At 44.2% G+C, this 19,282-nt stretch overlaps 1 protein-coding gene across 1 annotated transcript in view; it reads left to right on the top strand.

Annotated features, from left to right (window-relative positions):
- OCA2 (OCA2 melanosomal transmembrane protein) overlaps positions 1 to 6,233 on the top strand; it is a 277,343-nt gene extending 271,110 nt beyond the window's left edge. The window contains exon 24 of the mRNA XM_066579296.1: positions 5,365 to 6,233. Within this exon, the coding sequence (XP_066435393.1) occupies positions 5,365 to 5,452 (88 nt within the window). The 3' untranslated portion in view covers positions 5,453 to 6,233. The remainder of the gene's footprint in view (positions 1 to 5,364) is intronic.
- Positions 6,234 to 19,282: the final 13,049 nt, after the last annotated feature.

The raw sequence follows: 19,282 nt of genomic DNA, 5'->3' as shown, positions 1-19,282 counted from the left end.
GGAATATTAAGTGTATAGATGTTGTAAAGAACCTAGTAAGGCACAGATTTGAATTGCATAACTTATAGGACACACAAATCTCGCTTTTTACTTCTTTTTTTAGATTTTATGTAAAATACTTAAGTATCTTCTGAAATATTGTAGAAATGAAGCAATATGTGCTATGAAGTGCAGACACATGGAAAAGTCCACATAAGGGTCTTTCTTATAATGTATGTGTTTTACTTTTTACACTGTATCGAAACTCATAGAATACAGGAGAAATGCAAAGTAGGCTGGTATTTTTGAGTTACACTTTATAACCTTATATAATAACTGCCAGATGTTCTGGTGACCACAATCTGACCAACAGGCTATGCAATCATTAACAGCCCCTTTAATATTGTTGTGATGTGGTAGTCCTAACATCCCATACACCTGATAGTAGCCACTGAAGGAGAAATGTAGCATTACATGTTGGCTATTCAGAGTGCATATATCTATATTACACTCAAGTTTGGCACTATGGAGCAATTCTAGCAACCTCATTGGTTCTGATTCACAATTCCAGCAACCTGATTGGTTGTTTGGCTTGTCTGATTGAACCTCATTGGTTGTTTGGGTTCCCTGACTCAACTTGATTGATTGTTAGGGCCAAACTTGAGTGTAATATAGATATATGCATTCAGAGTGTACCACAAGTTTGCCAGAGCTGTTGTGTAATTGCTGTGCATTCTGGTTCATAGACGGAAACCCAAATGGGGGAACCCCTCTATAATATCAATTCTGCTCCACTGGGGTATAGAGAGAGGGGTTCTTCTGTCAGAACTTTTCAGCCAACAAGCAATACTATATGTTTCTGAATAAAGTTAGATAAGAGTAATGTAATTAAAGGTTTTTTTTTCCTGGCGCAATGGAGATTCTGAAAATGCTGAAATCTAGGAGATAGAACTAAGTAGCAGCAACCCCCACCTTTTATCTACAGCTCTAGATCCTCTTTTTTGTCCCATACAACTGTCAACCTGCTGCTATATTTGAATGCATCACTTCCGCAGCAACAGACTGTTACCTGCTTCTTCCAGTATGCATAGAGCTTATTTACCGGCCAGCAATGTAGTCCCGCCTCTAACTCACAGGTCCTACAACTTACTGGCACCAACCTACCTCTCACCGAGTGCCAGAGAATGCTGCTGAAGCAGACAGACAGGAGCACTCTGAACTGTACATGAGCAATGAACATGGTGCTTCTGCTCCTGTCCTCCCATCATGCACTGCTCACAGTAGAAAAAAGTCTGTGAACAGCACTTTCCTAAGTACCAATACGGTGGGACTGAAAAATAAGGTGCAAGCCGCGGTAAGAGTCTGGATCCAAAGACTCAACAGTGCTCACAGGATGTGGGAGGCTGTAGACAGGGGAGGGAATAGCAAATGTGTACAAGATGTCAGAGGAAGTAGAGATAGTTTTCAGGTGGAGGGTCATGTGACATAGATAGAAAATGAAGAAAATGTCTAGACCAGGTACAGTGAACCTCATACAGAATGACTTATTGTAATGATGTACGTTAGATTTTAAAATGTTAGTCTGTTCCCAAAATACCTCTTTAATAACCACAGGATGGGAAAGTTTCACAGATAACACGTTAGCTCACAGAGATAGCTGGCGTAGGCATGCAGCCAATGAAGTATGCGCAGGTTGTCATCTATTGCTATACCTTCTGACTTCCTGTACAAAATGCCACTGTACTGTTACTGCATTCTGGACAATTTAATAGGAATCATTCCTTTGTGAGTACTATCTACTGTGTTACTGTTTCATAAATTGCTCTCACAAGTTGACTAACAAGCTATGAAATAATGTATAGTTTATGGCACTTCTGCAATATTATCCTATGGTGGACATTCTTATTTGAAATTGCTATTAAAGCGACCCTCTGGTCAGGAGCACAGAAGTTATACATACAGTAAGTCAGTACCTCCAGGGGATGATTACCTTCTATTTGTTTCTCTTCAGACTACTGGGACAGTGGGTGCGTCCCAGGCTACTTCAGATCAGGCACTATAGCTAAACTATAGTCACAGATCACAGCTCTAAAAGCAGCCAAGGAGCAAGAACAGAAGAGAAATAAATAGCAGGTAATCATCCCCAGTAGGTGAAGAGGTATATATAAATTTTGAGCTACTGACTAGAGAGTCGCTTTGAAAAAAAATAGAATTGTATATTGGATATTATACTCCATACTGTAAATTTTGGGAATAAGGCATTACCAAGACATGACCCAAGGCATCAAGCTGAGCGCTTTAAACTTTATAGTAAGGAGCACATTATTTTGTACAACACATCTCAGTTGAATAGTAAAGGGGAGCTTACTTTGCCATGTAGCTGCACTGACTAGTATCCAGTTCTCTGTTCATGTGTTGCAATCAGTGTTTGGCACACTCGGTGCTAGGCCTTCGGCAGGACAGCTTGTAACATGGCACAGTTAATCTTTATAATAATCAGGTTCTGACATGTTTATGCAAATATTAGATGTCAATGTAAATTAGTTGTCATTTGTATGATATAGTAAATTGTTGTTTTCAGGTATTTAGAGAAAGCCTGTCAGCAGTTCTAGTGATGTTCATTCAAAAACTGCTGACAACACTAGTTAGGGGCAGGGGAGAGGAGTACAATTTTACTTCTGTGAATGCTTTTAGGGTCTCCAGTAGTCAGAAAATTAACTTTGCTGCCATAAGTGCTCTTGTGGCAGAAGTTCTCACTCATGTGCTTTTCTCTCTGTCCAATGAGTTGCAAAGTCCACCGAGGAAACTTTCAGAACTGTCAATCAGAGCTGTGGAGGAGCTCATTGGACAGAGATGAGACATCCAGCCTCCAGAACACTTGCAGCATTGGCATCAAAGTTCATTCTCTCACTGCTGGGAAGCTAAAAGCATCAAAAGAAGTACATTTACACTTTCTCCCTTGTTTCAAACTACGGTAGCACTATCAGAGGTTTTGCATCAGCAAAACTGCTGACAGACTTCCACCAACCCCTACCCGACATGCTTTGTATATGTACTGCAGGCCAGTAGCTCCTGCATCATGCTTTACCTGTACAGTGCTGATTACCAGAGGGCTCAGAGGCTGAGCCCCGCAATAACCCGGCTGTAACTTACAACTGCAGTCCTGCTGGAATCCATTTTCAGTTATCTAAGCCTTTAGATGCTGCTGTCAATGCATATCATTACCCGCCCGTTCTGCCATGTATGGAGGCTTAATGTTAACACTGAAAGTAAGAGTTCCTACTATCAATGATCAATGTGACAATCTCAGATAATACACTGCACTACATAAATACTGCAGTGTATAATCTAAGATATCAAAGGATCACATCTTCCCCTTGTGAGATGAACAACTGCGGTAAAAAAAGAAAAAATACGTTCACATGTAAACTCTCGCCCCAAAAAATAAATCCAGAAAATTGCCATTTTTCTAATAAAACACTATTTATTATAATATCTGTGTTTTTGGAAAAATGCAAATAAAAAACAAAACAAAAATTTACTATTGATGCATTCTTAATAGAGATAAGCGAACCTACTCGGCCACGCCCCTTTTTCACCCGAGCGCCGCGATTTTCGACTACTTCCGTACTTGGACGAAAAGATTCGGGGGGGCGCCGTGGGTGAGTGGGGGTTGCAGCGGGGAGTGGGGGGGGGAGAGGGAGAGAGGGCTCCCCCCTGTTCCCCGCTACTACCCCCCGCTCCACCACGCCTCCCGGCGCCCCCCGAATCTTTTCACCCGAGTACTGAAGTACTCGAAAATCGCGGTGCTCGATCGATTAATTACTCAAAACAAGTACGTTCTCTCATCTCTAATTCTTAATGATTGATACTAAACAATGATTATGTTATGTATCCCATATGCGGAATACTGTTAAAAAAAATGCCACAATCACTGTTTTTGATCACCCTACCTCGCAGAAAATGACATAAAAAGCGATCAGAAAGTTGTATGCACCCCAAGATTATAGAAATTAATAAAAAAAAATTATATTAACTGAAATGAAAAAGTGCTTCAATTTTTCCATAGTAGCAAAACAAACACAAAAGAAAAACAATATAAGTTTGGTATCACCAGAATCGTAATGACCCACAGAATAAGGATAACATAATATTTATACTGCATGCTCAATAAAATAAAGAAAACAATGTCAGAATCACTTTTTTGTACACCTCAGCTCCAAAAAGTTACATGCACCGCAAAAGTAGTAAACAAAATGAAATCTATATAGAAATTTGGTATTACCACAACCACACTGACTCACACTATGTATGCAAGAAATGTCGCAGCATGCCCTACATTGGCGCATATTAGCCGAGCATACACTTTAAGATAGTACATGGTGATGAGCAGCACGCAACCAGCATACAATTCCATTGTGTACTAATTGCGTATCGCGTGCATATATTTTGCAGCCCACACGCTGAGACATGTGCTCATGTGAGCCCGGGTTAAGGATAACATATCAGTTTTGTTTATGTACTAACTTCTGTTGTGTTACAGAAAAAAAAATCTGCAAAACTTCGGAAATCTGGAATTTTTTAATTTATTCTCAATTTTGCTTCATTTCATATGAAACACCTAAACAGTTACCAACATTTGTAAACATTATTTTAAAAACTTTGAGGGGAGCACTTTTTAAAAGATAATTTATGGCGGTTTCTATAATATAGGCCTCTAAAAGTCACTTCAGAGTCCTTTAGGCCAAATTCACACCAGCACACCCAATACGTTGAAAATATTGATTTTAATGGGTTTATTCACATGCGAGTATTTTGCATGCTTTTTTTGGTCATGCAAAAAAATACTATTTTCCTGCGGATTTGCGCAGGGAAAGAGAACTTATTGAAATCATTGCACTAATTGAAATGCTGCGCTAAACACTGTAAAAACACGGTGTGTCTGAGAGTGGCCTTAGGATTTGTTTTATAAACAAACACAAAATATATCGACCAAAATTCACCACTAACATAAACTACAATGTGTCAAGAAAAAACTGCATTATAAAAGTATTTCAAAGTTATTACCACTTGTTACTCAGATTTGTAAACATGGAGTCTGGTCAGGAAGGCCGAAACTGGCTGCAGGGGAAGGGGTTAACTCTCTATGAATCTTTAGATAAGAGTATACATTAGATGCTGGGGTGATGGCTAGTGTTAACTGGTACTATAACAGTATATAAAAGCTATATACTGCACAGCCCAATCATATGCAGTGTGCACTCTTTCCCAAGACCTCACTCCCTTCTCCATCAAATGTTTTATGATGCCTTCAAAGAAATATAGGATAATTCTTAAAACATAAATAATTCCCACATACTGAAATAATATTTTCTTCTCTTTTAGGTTGGGATTCCCTATGATGATTGTTTCCACCACTATTGGAATGACTTATCTGTTGGTGGCACATGCTGTACTGAAATGGAATTCATAAATTACAAGAGAAGACTATTACAATTTCAATTGTTACACTGTTGTAGTGAAGCCATGGCTGTATATGAAAGGCTGGTGGAATTACGAATTCCTGCTATGCACTGGAATAAAAAATAATTGAACAATATGAAACATGAAACATGAGTGTGATGCTTGCATTTGAAAATAGATGCAACTAGGCAAGCAGTAGTAATTTGAATGTCCGCTTTTAATTATGAAGAGTTATGAAAGCTTTGCAGATAAATTCAGTGAATGTCCATATTTTCCACATAAAATAATTACTATTCAGTGGTGTTTTCTTTAGGATGGTTTTGTCCAATAATATAAGCTAGAAATTAAACCAATATCTTTCAGTAGGACACAATGCAGTAAAATCTATATTAGGGTACATCCACACGGTTGTTTAAAAAGTTGTGCCTCGAGATTCTCGGGTGCAACTCACATTGGACAGCACTTGGACATCCCGTCCATGTGCTGTCCGATGTGCTGACTACAGTACATTGACATGTGATATTCTCATTCGAAAATCGGACAACAATGTGACATACTGCTATTTTCTTACTTGGACTAACAGTCCAAGTAAAAAAGTAAAGCCTGTGTGCATATACCCATTCAGATAAATGAGCGCTATTTCCATAAAATTGGTCCCAAAATGAGATGGAAAAAGAGCTTGTGTGCATGTTCCATTAGGGTGCAATCACACTAGTGATAAAATCGTGCTAGTTTTGTACATTGCTAGATGCAAAATAGAACTCATACTTTTCAATTGGTATAAGAGATGAGCGAGTATACTTGCTAAAGGAAATTGCTCGAGCGAGCATTGCCCTTAGCGAGTACCTGCCCGCTCGAGACTGAAGGTTCGGGTGCCGGCGCGGGGGAGCGGTGAGTAGCGGCAGTCAGCAGGGGGGAGTGGGGGGGGAGAGAGGGAGAGAGAGATCTTCCCTCCGTTCCTCCCTGCTCTCCCCCGCAGCTCCCTGTCCGCCGCCGGCACCCGAACCTTCAGTCTCGAGCGGGCAGGTACTCGCTAAAGGCAATGCTCGCTCGAGCAATTGCCTTTAGCGAGTATACTCGCTCATCTCTAATTGGTATATTTACATGGGCGAATTTTCTCTCACAGCCATGCTTTAAGATGGAAAAATCGCAGCAGGTTCTATTTTTGTGCTAGTCTTGCACGAGAACAAAGCATGTAAATGTGTGATCTCCCACAGATCACAGAGAGTCGTGCCTGAGAATGTCACCCGTGTGAATGCACCCTTAGGTATTACCTACATTAATCAGTTTTTTGGTTATTGAAGTTTTATAACTGCTAAATGCAGAAACACTAAGGCCGCTCTCACAGATAAACGCGGCAAAGCCTTGAGCAATTTTGTTTTTGCTTTCGTGTTTTAGCGCACCCTATCATTGTGATCGGTGATTAGGTGCGCTAAACGCACAAATATAGAGTAGACAACGCTCAAAAATCGCAGCCATGGAAAGCACTGTCCACCGCTGCGATCTGATGCATGTCTACGAGGCCCTATTGATTTCAATATGAGCATTATACCGCGATTAATGTGGCATTCAAAACTCTGTGTTAATCACGGTGAACAGAGCCTGTATGGGAGAGGCCTATAATGTTTTCATGTTGTGCTGAGATATGTAACAGTGGTGCTTTCAATGGATAATATACACATGGTATTGCAATAATCAAGATTTCATATGTTCAAGACTAGATATGAGCGAACGTACTCGTCCGAGCTTGATATTCGTGCGAGGGGGTTAGGCAGGTAGAGTGTTAGGAGTTAGTGTAGGCTTCAAGAACCCCAACGGTCCTTTCTAGGGCCACATCTATACCTGCTCTGCCACAGTTAATAACTCTGCAACAGTAAAGTTCTGTGACACTTTTGCAGGGCCGCAACACAGTGTCAGTTATTAAACTTATTATTCAGTGAATAGACGCAGTGGGCCTATCCTTTTAAACAAAAGGGAAGAAAGTATATTTGCCCTGCCTGTGTCAGTCCTAAGGGCTCTGGGTACGTGTGTGCTGCGTGGAGAACGTAAAAAAATCAGACGCAACCAGCTACGGTTGAGTGCAGCCTTGCGCCAATTTTTTTCCTGCCTGGGAAATCAAATCACTGGTAATACAGCATGCTGAGGGGTAGGGGTAGGCCTAGAGGACGTGGACGCGGCCGAGGACGCGGAGGGCCAAGTGAGGGTGTGGGCACAGGCCGAGCTCCTGATCCAGGTGTGTCGCAGCCGACTGCTGCGCGATTAGGAGAGAGGCACGTTTCTGGCGTCCCCACATTCATCGCCCAATTAATGGGTCCACGCGGGAGACCTTTATTAGAAAATGAGCAGTGTGAGAAGGTCCTGTCCTGGATGGCAGAAAGTGCTTCGAGCAACCTATTGTCCAGCCACAGTTCTGCGCCGTCCACTGCTGCAAATCCGAATCCTCTGTCTGCTGCTCCTCCTTCCTCCCAGCCTCCTCACTCCACTACAATGACACATGCTCAGGAGCGGGCAGACTCCCAGGAACTGTTCTCGGGCCCCTGCTCAGATTGGGCAGCAGTGGTTCCTCTCCCACCAGAGGAGTTTATCGTCACTGATGCACAACCATTGGAAAGTTCCCGGGCCCGGGGGATGAGGCTGGGGACTTCCGGCAACTGTCTCAAGACCTTTCAGTGGGTGAGGAGGACGATGAGACACAGTTGTCTTGCAGTGAGGTAGTAGTAAGGGCAGTAAGTCCGAGGGAGCAGCGCACAGAGGATTTGGAGGAAGAGCAGCAGGACGATGAGGTGACTGACCCCACAGGTCTTCAGAGGGGGAGGCACGGGCAGCAGCAGGGCAGGTTTCAAGAGGCAGTGCGGTGGCCAGGGGTAGAGGCAGGGCCAGACCGAATAATCCACCAAGTGTTTCCCAAAGCGCCCCCTCGCGCCATGCCACCCTGCAGAGGCCGAGGTGCTCTAAGGTCTGGCAGTTTTTCACCGAGACGCCTGACGACCGACGAACAGTGGTGTGCAACCTTTGTCGCGCCAAGATCAGCCGGGGAGCCACCACCAACAGCCTGACCACCACCAGCATGCGCAGACATATGATGGCCAAGCACCCCACAAGGTGGGACGAAGGCCGTTCACCGCCTCCGGTTTGCACCGCTACCTCTCCCCCTGTGCCCCAACCTGCCACTGAGATCCAACCCCCCTCTCAGGACACAGGCACGACCGTCTCATGGCCTGCACCCACACCCTCACCTCCGCTGTCCTCGGCCCCATCCACCAATGTCTCGCACCGCACAGTCCAGCCGTCGCTAGCGCAAGTGTTGGAGCGCAAGCGCAAGTACGCCGCCACGCACCCGCACGCTCAATCGTTTACCGTCCACATAGCCAAATTTATCAGCCTTGAGATGCTGCCGTATAGGGTTGTGGAAACGGAGTCCTTCAAAGCTATGATGGCGGCGGCGGCCCCGCGCTACTCGGTTCCTAGTCGCCACTACTTTTCCCGATGTGCCGTCCCAGCCCTGCACGACCACGTCTCCCGCAACATTGTACGCTCCCTCACCAATGCGGTTAGTGGCAAGGTCCACTTAACTACGGACACGTGGACAAGCACAGGCGGGCAGGGCCACTACATCTCCCTGACGGCACATTGGGTGAATTTAGTGGAGGCTGGGACAGAGTCAGAGCCTGGGACCGCTCACGTCCTACCCACCCCCAGAATTGCGGGCCCCAGCTCGGTGGTGGTATGTTCGGCGGTGTATGCTTCTTCCACTAAAGCACCCTCCTCCTCCTCCTCCTCCTCAACCTCTGTCTCGCAATCTAGATGTGTCAGCAGCAGCAGGACGTTGCCAGCAGTCGGTGTCGCGCGGCGTGGCAGCACAGTGGTGGGCAAGCGTCAGCAGGCCGTGCTGAAACTACTCAGCTTAGGAGATAGGAGGCACACGGCCCACAAACTGCTGCAGGGTCTGACAGAGCAGACCGACCGTTGGCTTGCGCCGCTGAGCCTCCAACCGGGCATGGTCGTGTGTGACAACGGCCGTAACCTGGTGGCGGCTCTGCAGCTCGGCAGCCTCACGCACATGCCATGCCTGGCCCACGTCTTTAATTTGGTGGTTCAGCGCTTTCTGAAAAGCTACCCACGCTTGTCAGACCTGCTCGTAAAAGTGCGCCGGCTCTGCGCACATTTCCGCAAGTCCCACACGGACGCTGGCACCCTGCGCACCCTGCAACATCGGTTTAATCTGCCAGTGCACCGACTGCTGTGCGACATGCCCACACGGTGGAACTCTACACTCCACATGTTGGCTAGGCTCTATGAGCAGCGTAGAGCTATAGTGGAATACCAACTCCAACATGGGCGGCGCAGTGGGAGTCAGCCTCCTCAATTCTTTTCAGAAGAGTGGGCCTGGTTGGCAGACATCTGCCAGGTCCTTCGAAACTTTGAGCAGTCTACCCAGGTGGTGAGCGGCGATGCTGCAATCATTAGCGTCACCATTCCTCTGCTATGCATCTTGAGAAGTTCCCTGCAAACCATAAAGGCAGCCGCTTTGCGCTTGGAAACAGAGCCGGGGGAAGACAGTATGTCGCTGGATAGCCAGAGCACCCTCCTGTCTATACCTCAGCGCGTTCAGGAGGAGGAGGAGGAGCATGAAGAGGATGAGGAGGAGGGGGAAGAGACAGCTTGGCCCACTGCTGACGGTACCCATGCTGCTTGCCTGTCATCATTTCAGCGTGTATGGCCTGAGGAGGAGGAGGAGGAGGAGGAGGATCCTGAAAGTGATCTTCCTAGTGCGGACAGCCATGTGTTGCGTACAGGTACCCTGGCACACATGGCTGACTTCATGTTAGGATGCCTTTCTCGTGACCCTCGCATTTAACGCATTCTGGCCACTACAGATTACTGAGTGTACACACTGCTCGACCCACGCTATAAGGAGAACCTTCCCACTCTCATTCCCGAAGAGGAAAGGGGTTCGAGAGTGTTGCTATACCACAGGACCCTGGCGGACAAGCTGATGGTAAAATTCCCATCCGACAGCGGTAGTGGCAGAAAGCGCAGTTCCGAGGGCCAGGTAGCAGGGGAGGTGCGTAGATCGAGCAGCATGTACAGCCCAGGCAGTGCAACAGTCTTTAAGGGCCTGGCCAGCTTTATGGCTCCCCAGCAAGACTGTGTCACCGCTCCCCAGTCAAGGCTGAGTCGGCGGAGAACTGTAAAAGGATGGTGAGGGAGTACGTAGCCGATCGCACGACCGTCCTCGGTGACGCCTCTGCCCCCTACAACTACTGGGTGTCGAAGCTGGACACGTGGCCTGAACTAGCGCTGTATGCCCTGGAGGTGCTTGCTTGTCCTGCGGCTAGCGTCTTGTCGGAAAGGGTGTTTAGTGCGGCTGGGGGAATCATCACAGATAAGCGTACCCGCCTGTCAACCGACAGTGCCGACAGGCTAACACTCATCAAGATGAACAAAGCCTGGATTTCCCCAGACTTCTCTTCTCCACCAGCGGACAGCAGCGATACGTAAGCAATACGTAGGCTGCACCCGCGGATGGAAGCTACGTTCTCTCTCACCATCCAAAACGGGGACATTTCTGCTTCATCAATCTGTGTCTAATATTCCTCCTCCTCCTCCTGCTCCTCCTCCTGAAACCTCACGTAATCACGCTGAACGGGCAATTTTTCTTAGGGCCACAAGGCTCACTCATAATTTTTCTAAACAATTTTTATATGTTTCAATGCTCTCAAAAGCGTTGAAACTTTAACTTGAACCAATTTTTAGTTAAACTGGGCTGCCTCCAGGCCTAGTTACCACTTAAGCCACATTAACCAAAGCAATTAATGGGTTTCACCTGCCCTCTTGGTTGGCCATGGCCAATTTTTTGGATGTACATTAGTACTGTTGATACAGCAATTTTTGTGGGCCCTCGCCTACAGTGTAATCAAATGAATTTTTAGCCCACCCGCATTACAGCTGACGTTACATCCGCTGTGTTGGGCAATGCAATGTGATATTTCTGTGTACCGCCGGTGGCTTCCTGGCACCCACCCATGCTGTGGGTCCACAGGGAATTATAAATGCATCTGATTCCACTTGTAAAGAACCCCAGTCTGACTGGGGCATGCAGTGTGGGCCGAAGCCCACCTGCATTAAGCACGACATTACTACCTCAGCTGTGTTGGGCAATGCAATGGGATATTTCTATGTACCGCCGGTGGCTTCCTGGCACTCACCCATGCTGTGGGTCCACAGGGAATTATAAATGCATCTGTTTCCACTTCTAAAGAACCCCAGTCTGACTGGGGCATGCAGTGTGGGCCGAAGCCCACCTGCATTAAACATGACATTACTACCTCAGCTGTGATGGGCACTGCAATGGGATATTTTTATGTACCGCCGGTGGGTTCCAGGGAGCCACCCATGCTGTCGGTCGACAGGGACTTCACAATAGGGAGTTGTACCTGCCTGTGTCTATGAATTAAAAAGCCCGGTCTGACTGGGGCATGCAGACACCTTGACAGAATGAATAGTGTGTGGCACATAGGTTCCCCATTGCTATGCCCACGTGTGCAGCTCCTGATGGCGGTGGCACAGGATTCTATTTCTCATTGCTTCTGTACAGCATTGTGGGCTATCGCCCCGCCCCTTTTAAAGAGGGTCGCTGCCTAGCCGTGCCAACCCTCTGCAGTGTGTGCCTGCGGTTCCTCCTCATGGCAGACGCACTTATAAATAGACATGAGTGTGGCGTGGCATGAGGGCAGCTGAAGGCTGCGCAGGGACAATTTGGTGTGCGCTGTGGACACTGGGTCATGCGGGGGGGTTGGGCAGCATGTAACCCAGGAGAAGTGGCAGTGGAGTGTCATGCAGGCAGTGATTGTGCTTTGTTGGAGGTAGTGTGGTGCTTAGCTAAGGTATGCGATGCTAATGAGGGCTTTTCCAGAAGTAAAAGTTGTTGGGAGGGGGGGGGGCACTCTTGCCGGTATTGTGGCTTAATAGTGGGACCTGTGAACTTGAGATGCAGCCCAACATGTAGCCCCTCGCCTGCCCTATCCGTTGCTGTGTCGTTCCCATCACTTTCTTGAATTGCCCAGATTTTCACACATGAAAACCTTAGCGAGCATCGTCGAAATACAAAAATACTCAGGTCGCCCATTGACTTCAATGGGGTTCGTTACTCGAAACGAACCCTCGAGCATCGCGATAATTTCGTCCCGAGTAACGAGCACCCGAGCATTTTGGTGCTCGCTCATCTCTATTCAAGACATAAGAAAATACTTCAACTGAAAATAAAGCTGAATTTGGACCCAATACTTATGTTTGTATATGCCTCCATTAAACAATGTTTCTTACCTGATTACTTAAGGGCTAATACATTTGATTACAAAAATGGCAAACTTTATACAGTTCAAGAGCTTTAGTATTACTCGTTAAATGTTCTATTTGTCATGTGTGTCTTTTAACCATGGGTGCACATGCTGAAGTTGTTCCATTGACTAGCAAATAGTCATGAAAGCAGAGAAAATTGAAAGGTGAAAAAACACAGTTCATGTAGTCTGTCCTTTACATTATTTAGGCCGCCTGCAGACGGCCGGGTTGGATCTGGCAGCTAGAATTCTCGCCGCGGGACCCGAGCCGAGCGCCTGCAGAGAGCAGAGCGTAATCACCCACGCCCTGCAGCTCCGGATCTTTCATGTGCTGGCTACTGGGCAGCCGGCGCATGCGCAGAGTGGAGCCGGAGGTGGGTGAGTGATGTTTCTGTGCGGGGCTCTGTGAAATAGAACATGCTGCGGTTTGTTTGTCGGGCAAGATTTTGCGCGGCCAAACCGCGGACATCTGCATAGGATTGCGTTTGTTACGCAATCTTATGCAGGCTTCCAGTGGCGGAAATCCCGCCCGTCTGCAGGCGGCCATACTTTTACCTTTTACTATTACTTTTTAATTAATCTCTAAAGATAGGTATATATTTATGCAATGCATATTTAAATCCACTTATTGTAAATTTTCCAACCATATCTGCTGGCAGTTTGTTCTAAGAATCTTCTACTGTTCCAGTAAAATATTTTCTGAAATTGTTCCTGATTTTCACCACCTGACTAATTCCAGATTGTTCCTCTTTATTCATATGCCCAGTTTCTTATTAAACACACTTCCCTCCTGAATCTTGGACTCATCTTAGTTCTGGAGACTTCATCTACAGAGAGACAGATAAACTAAGCACAGTACACCAGATGTGGTCTCACCAGAGCTCTATGCAGCGGGATCACAATCTCCCTCGTACTACCGGTTATACCTCTAGCTATGCAGCTGAGCATCTTTCTTTGCTGCCTGACTGCACTGTTGATTAATTTTGAAGCTGTCAGAAGTCAGAATCCCTAAGTCCTTTTCTTTTAAACACCTGACTAACACAGAATAGCCAAAATAATATTCCTATACTGAAGATTCCTCTGCCAGTTCATTATTTTACTTTTGGAAACACTGATTACGGTTTTCATTGTTTTGACCAATTTTCCAGAATATCTAATTAATTCACCATGTTAGACATCTTCAAGAATATCAACCTTGTTACACAATTTTGTGTTATCTATCAAACCTTCTCCTATGTAACTTACAAACATATTAAAAAAACAGGACCGAGGACAGACTCTTGTAGTCACTATTTGAAACTGATCTCTCTTCAGAATACAAAGCATTAACAACACTTCTAGTCAAACGTGAATCTATCAAACTATCCAGGAATTAAGTCCAATGTTCAATAAATTACTGCTAGCACATTAGCAAGTTGGTAAAGGAAGCTTACAAATCACACACAATTCTGAATGTGATCGGAAGTAGTCTTTTTTATTACGTAATAAGCAGAATTTTTTACAGTTTTTAGACAAAAACATTTGAAATAAGGCTAGAAGACGCCTCACTTATAAATATGTCTAATTTACTATAATTCATTTATTATCATTGGTTATTAAAAGCTCAGCAAGTGCAGTGATGTCTCTTTAATGGCAAGACTACTCTTAGGCCAATTGCAGCTGTTTCTCATGAGAACTCAGTAAATGGCCTTGGAAAATGACCTTGCATGCCTGTGATTGTTTCCTGTTATAATATCTGAATATGTGCAAAGGAAAGATAGAGAAATTGAGAAAAAGAGCAGGTTACAAGACAAAATGGAGGATAGAAAATACCATGGCCTCTCTCACAAATCCCCCCTTTTGTGACTGTTTTCTTATGTTACATAGCCACCACAGTTAGCATGATTTCCATTCTCATCCCACAAACTTAACCTAACCACTAAGGAACGTGTTGCCTTACCTAACTTTTTGGAAGATAGATGTTCTGAAGAATTATCTATAATCCTCCCAGTTACACCCATGTAGGATAACCCCATCCCTAAGGAGGATCTATTCTATCCCTGGGTTTGAGTAGGGAGACTCATGTGTTCTGTGTACTGGGACAGATATAGCATGAGGAAACATTACACAACCATTTAGTTATGTTTGGGTTGGATTTCCTTCAATAACATGAGTTGTGAATCTGTGTATTTATGGACCCATGAACTGAATATTATATAAAACCCACTAGATTAGGTATGCACTGAATGCAACAGCAAAGGAGTATACAACTTACTGCTACACCACAAAGTCTACCAAAAAGTCAACAAAACCAAGATGTACTGAACCTGGAACTGGAAAGCCAATCAAACCATCTCTGGCCCTTATTTTGCCTAGGTATTTGTACTACCTTTTTGATTTCTTGAATATTTTTATGAATAGATTAAGAATTATCAGTTAGGGTGACTACCCGCTACAGTTTTTTTTCACTGCGAAATTTGCAGCGTTTTTTTTCTGCAGGGGTCTATGGGACTTGTACTGTTAAAATTGTGATTGCGCAATATTGCAATTTACCGCGAAATCGCGATTTTTTACGATCGCAATTTTAACATTACAAGTCCCATAGACCCCTGCAGAAATAAAACGCTGTGAATTTCGCAGTGGAAAAAAAACTGTAGTGGGTAGTCACCCTTAGGTTGAAACAACACATAACTTCACATTTCTCACATTCAGGATTGAATACCAGGAATTTTAGCTCTGTTTTATAGAGCAGCTTTTTGAGTACCTCGTACATCCAACAGTAATAAGTCAAGAGCCTGTGAGGTAGCATTAAGGGCTCTTGCCATACCACATGCTATACCATTTATTGCCCGGCATTAGTTGTTGCTAGTCCCCAGACCCCCACTATTGATGCTCCCAGAACTATTACTTCAGTATTTCTCAACAGCGTGGGAAGTCTATCATAGGTTTAATCTGTCTGACAAGATTTCCTTTTTGCTCTAAATTGTAGTCAGGTGTTTGATGCATGAGAATCCCTAAGTGTGACAAAGTTCAAAACATACTGACATATGCCACTCTTGGGCAGCTGTAAGGTACAAACATAATATTATGCGTTGGTTAGTAACAATAATTAATTAAGCTTGAATCGCAATAGTTTGATTAAGCATAGAATCATAGAATGGTAGAGTTGGAAGGGACCTCAAGGGTCATCTGGTCCAACCCCCTGCTCAGAGCAGGATTCACTAAATCATCCCAGAGAGATATTTGTCTAGCCTTTGGTTGAACACTTCCATTGCAGGATAGGGAAGCTTGGCGAGGACTGGTCTACAGAGTATCCAAGAGTGTGACATGACTGAACAGATAGATTTGGAATTGGAAAAAATAACTTATTTAATGATCATTTGATATATGTCATTAGAGAAATTAGAAATGAATAGAGTCTTATTAAACTGGTAGAGTTGGAAGGGACCTCCAGGGTTATCGGGTCCAACCCCCTGCTCAGTGCAGGATTCATTAAATCATCCCAGACAGATATTTGTCCAGTCTTTGTTTGAACACTTCCATTGAAGGAGAACTCACTACCTCCCATGGTAACCTGTTCCATTCATTGATCCCCCTCACTGTCAGAAAGTTTTTTCTAATATCTAATTTGTGTCTCCTCCCTTTCAGTTTCATCCCATCGCTTCTGATTTTTCCTTATGCAAATGAGAATAGGGCTGATCCCTCTGCAGAGTGACAACTCTTCAGATATTTGTAGACTGTGATTAACTCTCCCCTCAGCCTTCTTTTCTGCAAGCTAAACATTCCCAGATCCTTTAACTGTTCCTCATAGGACATGATGCCCCAACACTGTGCAAATTTGATAATCCAGATAGTCTTTCGCTTTAACTAATCCACATTCATAGTATGAGTGGGCAAATAAACCAACCTGTTAGCCATGCTCATAGATATTACATAAGGCAGAAACAGAGACAGAGTTCTCCCATAATTTGGAACCTCCACTCATGCACACCTTGTCCAGGAGGGCTAACAGTCTATAATGGTATTTTCCTGGACAAATTAGATAACGTGATGATCCCCAGACCATGAGCAATTAAGAACAAACTAAGGGTCACCAAGCCATGCTCTAACCATTATTGGGACAGTTGTGCACTGGTGTTTTTGTGACAACCCAGGGGTATCAAGAATTTTATTAAGCCATGACCTGATCTCCTCCACAGTAAGGGTTATAGTCCCAAAGAGCATAGAGGAGTATGCCATAGGGGCATGACTAAATGTTCAACAATTATTCAGTTTTCTGCCTCATCAAATGCAACAAGTACGTCATGATTTTTAACAAACCTATTGTCCCAATCAGCTTTCAACACATTATTGAGTTGGTCTGTGTGTATGGCAGCACATAACAGTGACAAAAGTCTTTTTCTGGTTCAGGAGTGAGAAATCTCTAGCAGTAGCTGGCATATATCCAGTTGTCTTTTCATTACAAATTGACTGAAATGGCAGTCAACTAGACCTCGTATGGTCTATCGAATCTCAGTTCCAAACTTTATCTGTAATTGAGGAAAATACGCATTTATTAGTAACAGTTAACTCCTGATATAAAGCACTCATGTGGGAAGTGAGGTCTTCATGCTGGGACTGGAGAAAGTATAGGTCTACTACAGGGGCTCTACCAAACAAAACTTCATAGGGGCTCAATTTTGTCATATGATTACACACAGGTCTGACTTAGTAGAGGGCTAATAAAATGTGTGCCTCTTTTAATTTCTATGACTTCTGGTACATCATATATACAAATTACTTAATTTGAAGTTTCTAACCGTAGTTTTAGCATTGGCATTTTTATTTATTTTATTTTACAAACCATGCTTGCCATGCTTGGGGCAAGCCAAGCAAAAGATACTATACCATACACAACCTCCTTGGATTGATGGGTTGGCCCATGGCTCAGGTGTGAAATCATGTCAGTGTTGTGTTTGCTCCTCTCTTTTGCCTCTCGTCCTTTTCTACCTTTAATGTCTGTTCCTGCAATTTAAGCAACAGAGAGATATACACACCCATTTTGGGTGCAACTAGGTTAACAGTCGTTACCTCAGTCAAGGGGAGTCAGGCAGCTGCTTCTACTCTCTAGTTCTTTAGAGCCTCGGGAGTCACTTTCTTGGTGTGAGCCTGGAGCTTGATGACAACTACCTCTTTGTGGAACGCTAAAGCCTTGTACAACAAATACACTGATTCTGTGTTCTGGATTGGTTTACTCAATGATCCAACAAACTTTTCACTGCATCACAAGGATGTGAAACTGAATGTGATTCCAAGAGCGTACCTCGAGTTGGTGCACACACTAACAGTCTTTACTTCAGCCAGTTCATACACTTCAGCAAACATCATCAATTCTGACCTCCTGAACAGACGTCCCAGGAAGGGAGTGGGTTTTTCTTTCCTACAATTATCTCATCATTGGTTATCACTGCATAACCTGCTTTGCTTGTTCATTTCCATAATATCTGGAACAATCCACAAATACTCAAAACCTGCATTAGCAGTTGGTTCATCCTTAACATGCTCAAATCCAACAGTCATGTTGACATAGGCCCTAGTGAGTTAAAATGCAGAGTGTTTTCAGGCTGCTCAGTAGTTACTGTGTTCATTTCCTCCCTTTGAATCCAGTGAAAGTAATGTGGACAATGTGATTTCTTTTATGGCCTTGGCCTGTAGTAATGAATGAATTGTTACTTCAATGTCTGCCTCTTGTCTGGAGCTCAGGGAGTACAGAGGTGTGCAAGGAAACACAGCCTCTTTTGTCAGCTTGACCAAGACAGGTGGGCCTGGAAGCTTCCTAATATCTGTCTTGCTAGTCGACTGTAGCACCTGTGGGACCTGAGTAAGCTGGATTATATATGCAGGGGGCTTGGACTTGTTAGCTTTTTCCAAGAAGACAAAAGCTTTTAACAAGCAAATTAACTGTTCATCCACTTCAGAGCTGAGGGTAACGGTACCATCAGGTGAGACACGAATACTGGCTTGCAAGGCTTGTAGCATACCCCAAACAAATTTACAGGTGCAGTGTCACTGACTAGGAATTGTGTTAGAATCTTATGCATTGGGAGACAATTTTGTGACCCCAGTCGATATCTGCATTATGAATCGGAGTTTAAACAACATTTCCAAGACCCCTAGTTTCACTTTCATTAATACCAGACAAACATGTGCTTGAAATTCAATGTTAAAGTTTGTACCTGCGGCCCCTGCCTACCCCTTTTTCAAAAAAATTAGGCTTTTATTAGAACTATTTTTTATTTTTATGTGAGGGTGCTAGGGGGCATACTCATATTTAGTGAATCTGGCAGCTGAAAGGTTTTTAATTTGTGCTTAATGCAGTATTTCCATGATCTCATGAGGGATCATGATAGTGAGAGACCCATAATACATCTGGAACTTGCGTAAAACCTCGTTACAAACAGGGTATAGAATTTACAATCTATGACCATAAGAACTGCTCAAATGGTGGTTAATTGCTGGTTCATTAAAGGCCTAATACCCCT

This window comes from Eleutherodactylus coqui, chromosome 1, assembly GCF_035609145.1.
Source record: "Eleutherodactylus coqui strain aEleCoq1 chromosome 1, aEleCoq1.hap1, whole genome shotgun sequence".
Taxonomy (NCBI): Eukaryota; Metazoa; Chordata; class Amphibia; order Anura; family Eleutherodactylidae; genus Eleutherodactylus; species Eleutherodactylus coqui.
This window is presented reverse-complemented; position numbering and strand designations above follow the sequence as displayed.